The sequence below is a fragment of the Triticum aestivum genome, chromosome 3D, assembly GCF_018294505.1.
Source record: "Triticum aestivum cultivar Chinese Spring chromosome 3D, IWGSC CS RefSeq v2.1, whole genome shotgun sequence".
Classification (NCBI taxonomy): domain Eukaryota; kingdom Viridiplantae; phylum Streptophyta; class Magnoliopsida; order Poales; family Poaceae; genus Triticum; species Triticum aestivum.
Window position 1 is genome coordinate 357246243 of NC_057802.1, and position 9046 is coordinate 357255288.

Genomic DNA, 9046 nt, shown 5'->3' on the forward strand with positions numbered 1-9046 from the left:
TTTCTTTAGGGGGGGGGGGGGGGGGGGGTTACAAATTATGAAAATTCAGTGTTCCAAATATAAACTTTGAAAGTTGGACATGCCGGATTTTAGATTATTGGCATCTAAATTTCCAAATTTCACAATTGCGATATAAATTTCAAGATTTCGGATTTCCAAATATAAATTTAGAGTTCAAGTATGTAGATAAAGGAATATTCTAATTTAAATTTAGGTTCAAAATTTAAGCTTACCCCCAACTTGCTTGGGACAAAAGGTTTTGTTGTTGCTGTTGTTGAAAATTTGAAACTAGCTTCGAAACATGTGATAAACGTACAACAATAAAGGTTCATTTGTCACAGCGATACGAATGGAAACTGTTTCTCTACGGGAAGGTTGTTTTACCAAACAACTTGCTACATAAGATTGCAAAGAATACACGATAATTATCAGAAGATTCCGCCAAACAAACCCTCCCTTATGCAAATTTGGTTCATTTAATTCAAACTACTAACAACATGCAAAGAGAAATACGAGTGTGACATAGCCTGATCTTATTGCCTGTCTTTCAAGTGTCTACGTTGACGAATAGTTCAATTCTCAGTTGAAGAATTATACTGTGTAGTAGGCACGCTCAAGTGCCCATGCACTGGCCCAGTTCCTAAATGAACATACTCCATTTTGTTTTGCAGAAAAGGAGAACAGTGGTATGCACAAGTTAGGTGCAAGGTGCAGCGATCTAACTACTGAGAAAATAGCGTGCTCTTACAACAATAATGCAGCAATGCACTGCGCATGCACATACAGTCTTGATAGAAATGGAAAAAACTTCAGCCAGCTACTTCACTTTCCGAATTCTGAAGTTACCAAACAAACCTGGTCGATTATGATTTCTTGGCTGTTGACCAGCTTAATCACATAAGCCGACATGAGCAAATGAAATTTCAAAGCTCCAGAATATCAAGCAAATTATTAAGTGAATCCGCATCATCTCTCTTCCCTTCTGATCTCCGATGTGAAACTGAAAAATTCTTTTGCTGACAAAGCTCTGAAAGAGAACATAACATGCAAGGGAAGCATCAACGACATTGGCTATAAGTTGGAAAACAAGTAATTTGTCACCTATTCATTACTGAGAGTAGAAATCTGGAAACGTAGTTATCCAAAAATTTAACTTTACCTTCGAGCAATGGTGATGCATTCTCTGTCTACAAAACCAATCAAGATTCCTCCATCCTGATGATTAACATGTTCTGAAACTACAGGAACTTGGTCTACTCCATGAGAATCCATGATCTTTTCAGCAGCAGTAAGTGGCATCTGAGGTGTCACGGACCATATTTTACATCTAACGGCTCCACAAACATTAGATACCAGACATTCATCTACCTGTTCCAGCATGACCAGAAATGAGTAATGAAATATAAGAACCACATCAAGCTAAATAAACTTAACACCCTTTGGATTACGGGTTACCATTTGACCTCTAAACGAAATAAGAAACCCATATTTTTCTCTGTTTATAGAGAAGAGTTTGAAGTAAGCAGGAACCACAAGAAACTCGGTGTTGAGAGATATGACAAATATATTACTCCCTCCGATCTACTAAATCAGTGACAATTAATATGGATCAGAGGGAGTAAACCTATTGGACTTGGGAGAGGTGCAACCAAAGGACTATTGTATTAATTCCAATCAGACTGGATCCTACCTTCACTGAGGGAGGCCAGGCGGGGAACCAAAAACTACGCCCTCTGTTTCTTTTTGTATGGCGTGTTTTTTATTGGTTATAAACAAGACTTTGACCAATAATTACTCGGTTAATAAGTGGTTTATAGTGATACAAAATCACAATCATAAATATTTGTAAATACGAAACTAATAACATCAATTTTATATCACACAAATTACATACAAATAGTGTAATTGTTGGTAAAAGCCTTGTCTTAAACCAATCAAAATTCGCCCTACAAAAGAAAGAGAGGGATCGTCCAACCCAAGTAATCCAGCAATACGCAATCTCATCCAACCAAGATACAAATAATTAGGGCGCCAGAGAGTATTAGAACCTAGGTTATTCTTTAGCACAAGACTTTTGTATAGGGCAAGGATCTAAAGGTACTAAGGTTCAAGCAGGTTGTGAGAGAGAATGCAAATCCTTGCACTCTTTTGGGGTTGTGGCTAAGGAATTTGCAGATGGCAACGTCAAAAAATTTCTATTGTCCTGATTATTCCATCACAGATTGAGAGACCAAAAGTGGTCAAGGACTTGAGTTCCAGGGACTAATTAATTTGTGCAGAATATATATGATATGTTCAGATCCATAACAAAAATAGGATTCTTCATATTTGATAGTCTGTTAGCTGCTATGTGATGGTTTGTGAGTTGTTCCTTTGATGTATCTGAACTTTGACGTGGTTTACAGGGTTAGACTGAGTATGTCTTCTTTTGGTTCTGCATCCAAAATAGCCATATGGATGCAAAACTTCGGACACTAGGTATCTGCCATGAAACTGGGGCATCGGGTGCTCTGTTACTTGGAAATCAAAAAGGACAGAACAGAAGTGTGCACAAATAAGAAAAGTATGTCTTCCCATAAACTAAAACATCAAGGTTATACAAATAGAGAAAATGAACCAGTGGAAAATGGTGGTAATTCTCACCTCAGGTTGCATCCTGGTACTTTTTACATTTTTGCAGAAATCCTGGAAATCTTTGACTGTTAGCAAGCCTAAAAGAGATTTATTTCTCTCAGTTATCATAACAAATGGTTGCTTCTCCACAAGCATAAGATTTAGTGCCTCAACTACTGGAGTTTTCAATGAGACAGAAATATATCTCGTTTTCATAGTCTCTGCAACAGTAAGATTTTCCAGCACGTTATCATCTCTGACATCATAGACACAAAGCGAGCTTTCTAGTTTACATAATTCTGCCGTAGCATCAACACTATCCACAGAAGTGAGTTGTTGGGTTTGAGTGGGCACATTTTTTGCCTCTTCAATGGTGCTTGTTTTCTCCTCCAATGAATCCAGCTTACCCTTACTGCTGGTAGAGAACCTTTGAGAAGAAGCGATCCAAGATGATAGTCCAACAGCACCAAGCAAAGGCAGAACTATACGATAGTCCTGCGTTAGTTCAAACAGTAGGAGGACAGATGTCAGAGGCACCTTGCATACACCAGCAAGTGTAGCTGCCATACCAACCTGCAAAGATAGAAACAAAGGGAAACAAACATGAGCAATGATAATACTGCTTGCATAATATCTTCATCAGTGTAACAGCACACAAAAGGAAAAACGTTAAAACTTGAAAACCGCTGAGCAGTGACTACAAAACAAGCCCAAGAGATGGAAATGCCACCACATAGTTACAATATCATTAACACTACAAAAGCATACAAAGAGACATCAAACTTCTCCCTCTGTTGCAAAAATGGAAGGCAGGGTTTAACTTGGCATGATCTGCAAAACTGAACAGTGGCCATTTGTTTCTTTGGAAGTATTTGTTGATAACTACATAAATAATGATCATACACAAATGTTATAAAATACGAATCTAACAGTATCACTTTTCTGTAATTAAATTTAAATATGTATATTGCTGGACTAATTGGTGGTCAAATTTTACAAAGTTTAATTATTGAGATGTACTGGTGCTTTCCAAAAATTAACGGAAGGAGTAGTTGAGAAGAAGAAAGGTAAGAATATGCTGATGGGCATTACCAGACCATATGCTTGAGGTGACGCTACGTCTAGGAAGGGGACATGAAACAGTGCTTCAGAGCCAGTAAATGTAAACCTCATGAACTTGCCATATGCCATGCCTGTAGCTGCACCAATAAAAAGGGATGGTGCATAATAACCTCCAACCAATCCAAAAGCCCTGCACAAAGACGTCGCCAATATTTTTACTCCAATGAGCTGAACCAACACTGGTGCTGAGAGACCACTTGTAAATGGCCGCGATTCCAGTAAAATATCAACATTCTCAAAGCCCCAATAGAGAACTTCAGGGTATACAAGAGCGAGAAGACCAACAATAAGGCCACCTAAGGCAGGGGATACAGCCATCGGCAATCCTGTTGTCTTTTGTAAGCGTTCAACCACGTCCATAGTTAGTGCTGTACACCTAGATAGGGTGATTGACACCACTCCACAAAACACGCCCAGCAAGAGATATAGAGGAAGTTCTGACATTTATGAAGTCATGTAAATATCCTCATACTTTCAATCTCTGGAGCACGAAAAACAAAATGTAAAATGAGAGTACCATTAAAAGTTACTGAGACCAGCCTACCATACCATCTGGAAGATTGTATAGGATATGAGGCCAAACAAATTGCAGAACAGCAGGTTGCTTTAGGAGCATCAGGTAGTTCAAGAGCAAAAATGCGCAGGATTTGTTGGTGTCCTATTTTAGTAATTTTCAGCTGGTACAGTACATGACTTAGCAAATGGCTGCACCAGTTGCTGACTGATGGATGGTGTCTGGCATTGTCCTTGACCTTCTGGCTTTCATTTTTGCTTTTGATGACTATTTGGATACTTGTAAACCTTGCAATAATCTATTGAGGGATGTGTGCATGGATTGATGCCGAGGCTGGGGATTTCTACCCTCTTTTTGAAAGAAAAAGAAACAAAACATGACTTATTTCATTTCAACATATGAAGTTATTTGGGAAATGTTATTGGTGGGAACAAGTTAAAACAGCAGATACTTCATCATAAGAAATTGTGAAGCATAAGAACCAATATTGCAGGATGCCAGGAAGTACTTCATATTCATAAACAGAACTAAAAATCTCAAATATAACAGACATTAAGTACCTGTTGGGGAGCGAAAATCATATTCTGGAACAGTGAAAGCAGGATCAGAACCAAGACCAATCTCTGAAATAACAGATGCTATCACTGCACTGAGGATCACCATAGGTGTTGAGTTGGAAAGGGATGAAGAATCGCCAGATGAAGGCCACAAAACAGACTCCACCGCAAAAAAACACCCAGCAACAGCAGCATTAAAACCTAAAAAGGAAATCACCTGAAATATAAGTAAAATGGAATCAGAAAGCAGAAGACATGGAATATTTTTACTTTACCATTGGACATGTTGACCATATCAGAGTACTCATAACAGGTGAATCCTTTTCGAAAAACAATAACAGGTGAATCACATACTTGCGGCTGGGTAAAGTTACATGACGGAGGAACATGTCCCTAAAATTCCACCAACGCATGCAACTAAGTTATATGTGGACAAAACTATCTATAGGGAACTGATTTTTTTTATGACAAGTTACCCTGTTAGTTTAAAATTATTTTGATATAAGCATGAAGATATCAAGCAAATTATGACATGCTTACCCGATGGTTAATCCATCATATTGATGGAACATACCTTGCAACAAAATATATGAACGATTGAGGATGTAGAACTTACCAGATGCAATGCCAGCTGCTGACCCAGCTGCCACAAGAGACAGCTTTTTTCCGCCTTCCCACCCAAACACATTTCCAAATCCTTTCGCTATAGCAGAACCTATTTCCACACTGGGTCCCTCAGGCCCCAGAGAGTTGCCAGTTCCGAGAGTGAAAGATGCCGCCACAGCTTTCAAGAATGGCCTAAACACACCTTTTATATTAGAAACAGAGCCATCTGAGTTTGTTTTGATAGAACTTCTTAGCGTATTCAGCCCTCCAACTATGATGCCTCCACTGACGGGAACAAATATCACTCTCTGCCAAATTTCAGCGGTGGGTTCTTCCCTCAGCCACGAAGCGCCTCGCAGTGGTATGCCATCCCAAAGCAGGTCACGTATTTCATGAACCTATGGTAAAAAAAATTACATCCAAAGAAGCAATAACAGGTACTTAAACTAACAACGTGAATATTTAAAAGTGATTCCCATCATTAGCAAAATGCAACAAGGTGCTTAAACTTTCAAATTGTATCATTCCAACTTAAGACCTGGAGCTTCAAGCTCACTCAGCATTTGGTGGACACCTACAGAATTCGGAATTGGAACCTAGCCAAAGATAGGGTGCCGCATCCTGTACTGTAACGTAACACGTGTCGCAATATACTGAACGTTTTCAGCCTAAGGCCATGTTGGTCAGGTACTCAGGGGGACTAGAGGGGAGGCACGAGAGAAATCAGAGAAATACTGATTTGGAGTTATGCTGCTTGTTTTATTTATTGGCACAGCTCCCTCTTATATATAGGTGGCAGCCTAAACAGATACTCTGACCTCCAGAAGCCTCTTTTGTGATTGTATCATCTAGATACATGGCGATGAATCAATAAAAGCTTCCATTTCCAAAAGATCAAAACAAAAACAAAAAAGATACTCTGACCCAACTTCATAACAGTTTGAAACATTACTTGAACCTTATAGGTTTTAGGTATCTTTCAACATAGCAAGCCATCAAATTGATGTGACGAATCCATGGTCTGACACCTAGCTGTGCAGTGTCATGTCCAGCTAGGACATGGTTGTTTCCATACTGGTAGGCAGCTAGGCCCACCACCCTTGGCATCGTGTCTCAGCTGGACACGGCTGCACAATTGCAGCCTGCTCCTTGTCGATCCGAACATGACATGAGGCTATCCTGAGTTTGAGTTGAAAGAAATTGCTAGCCCCCCTGAGCTATATGTTGGAGATATGAGCAATGCTTCGAAGGTATTGTTCATTCCTATATCCAGCATCAATATCCATCCAAACTTATGAATGAAAAACAAATCAAGCTAGAACTTTGCAGGTAGGAAGGTGACATCGTTTTTTTAGGTGGTGAAGGCAGCCCTCATTTTCAAGGGGAGGAGGCTAATTTTCGATATGACGAACTAAATCGTGGATACACGAAGTTCAATTACTTGACAGAATAAAACGCAGGTGACTGAGCTATAATGAGTGCTTCTGATTACCTTCCACGAAATAGCTTCTGACGTGAGCATGGTTGGGTTGGATCATCAAGCTTTCACAACTCGCTACCCTATACCTTATACAGGAATGACAACGGTTATCTTCTTATCTGTGTCAGCTGGTTACGGTCATGGCCCTTACTGCAGGAGCTGATGGAGTTGGACTACCAGGGGATTTATGTTCCATTTGGGATGATGGTTTGATATATAATGTTTGTTTTCTGTACAAGCTTTATGTAGCTTGTAATTTCCTTCAGAGCCATTGAGTGTGAATATTGTAATGAAGTAATAAATTTGATGTGTACATCATCGGATGCAAACACCGAGGGAAAGTTCAGTACCATTATCTGGAAAACACCTTGAGCATGAGCATTTGTTTGTTATAAGTTGGCAGAGTTTTGCTTCGCCCCCCCCCCCCCCCCCCCCCCCCACACACACACAAAAAGTTTACACGAATCTTAAAGTTACTTAAAAAGGCTATCACCATATTAGCATGTACTCCCTCCGTTCCTAAATAGTTGTCTTTCTAGAGATTTCAACAAATGACTACATACGGAGCAAAATGAGTGAATCTACACTCTAAAATATGTCTATATACATCCGTATGTGGTAGTCCATTTGAAATATCTAAAAAGACAAATATTTAGGAACGGAGGGAGTAGATCAAACATACTGAATAGATTTATGTGGATACAAAAGACTATATTACCCTTTTTTATTGGAAGATGTAACTTCTAATCTCAATCTTTAATCTACATCGAAATTTGTAAACTTTTCGAGGGGGTGTACAGAAGCAAAGTTCTGGCAATACGTTCAGCAACCAACCCATATAAGTACATACCAATTGAGCGTAGCTTTGATGGTTAGGTTCGTTGTGGTGGAACCAACCCACCAAAGTTCAAGTCCTAGACTTGGCATTGGTGCTCGCATTTTTCTGGATTTATTTCAGGCCTTCCGGCAATGTGTGCTCAGTGGGAGGAGACGTTCCATTGACTAGAAGTCGTCTGTGGCGACTTCGTCAATCTCAAGATAATGTGCCGGCTCAGTCTCTTGGAGGTGCTCATAGGGGTAGGGTGTGCCGGCTGAGTCTCTCGGATGTGCTCATTGGGGTAGGGTGTGCCGACTAAGTCTCTGAGAGCTGCTCATAGGTTAGGGCGTGCCGCGTTCATCGGGTGAGTGTGTGTGCGTATGCGTCTGCGTCTGCGATTGTACTGTGTTAAAAAAAAGTTTACGCAGTAGTTGAGAGTCTCTTGGACCAATTTCAAATTCTGAAAGAATGGAACCATAGTTTGGTTCGCAAGCACCTACCGAAAGGTTGAAGAGGACAACGGAGACGCCAGTGAGGAGGCCCACGAGGCAGGCCGCGAGCGTGACGAGGTCGAGGCCGGGCGCCATCTCCTCCACGGACGCCTTAACCTGCTCACCCCGCCGAACCTCGGCCTCCTCGTCCGCCGCTCCGCATCGAACCCGAAGGCGCACGCCCCCGCGGCGGCTACCGGGCAGCAGGGGGCGGACCGCGACGCGGAAGAGCGGAGGCGGAGATGCAGACGAGGCGAGTAGGAGACGCGGGGAGCACGGGGTCGCGGCTGGCGCCATGGATTCCTATTCGGGACTGGTAGCCAGCTATCTCATCTCTGCTGTTCTAGTTGCGGCTCGAAGCTGCACTGTTCTCATCTTTGGAGGCTCAGGCAAAAGAACGCCTCCGGGGAATTTTTGGCCTTTCCAGACGGGGAGGGCTGTTTTCTCATTAGTTTTCCTCGGTATAGTCTGGTGGACCACAATCCGCAACGTTTATCCTCTCGCCTGTGCTCTTTTCCCCTCCATTTCTGCCCAACTATTGTGAGATAAACGGAAATGATATCTGGCAAACGGCAGCCAGGGAGCTCATCCCAGCGAACGCCTTCCCCGTCGTTGTACGGATCTTGACACAGGCCGATGTCACGTAGATTAGCTGGAGTCGTTCGCTATTACACCTTTTTCTCAGACGAGGGCGCTTACCACTCGACTGAAGTGGGGTTTTGTTAACACTTGCTACCAGACTGCCATATGTATTTCAAAGCTAAAATTTGTTTTAAATTTCATTTTCCTTTTGAAAATAAGCCAAAAAACCGATTTATTGTTTTGAAAGAAAAAAAATCCTGATGT

General features: G+C 41.3%; 1 protein-coding gene across 2 annotated transcripts; it reads right to left on the minus strand.

Moving 5' to 3' along the window:
• Positions 1-510: 510 nt before the first annotated feature.
• Positions 511-8623, minus strand: LOC123078872 (chloride channel protein CLC-e). Of its 2 annotated transcripts, none has more exons than XM_044501511.1 (7): positions 8210-8623; positions 5423-5810; positions 4810-5007; positions 3706-4172; positions 2644-3186; positions 1160-1368; positions 511-1027 (listed from the first exon to the last, which is right to left on the minus strand). In XM_044501511.1, the coding sequence occupies exons 1-7, from the start codon at positions 8495-8497 to the stop codon at positions 967-969; spliced, it is 2154 nt and encodes a 717-aa protein (XP_044357446.1). In that variant the 5' UTR covers positions 8498-8623; the 3' UTR covers positions 511-966. The 2 variants fall into 2 exon arrangements, with proteins under 2 accessions (XP_044357446.1, XP_044357447.1); XM_044501512.1 differs by lacking the exon at positions 8210-8623 and adding an exon at positions 6905-7302.
• Between the last annotated feature and the right edge of the window lie 423 nt (positions 8624-9046).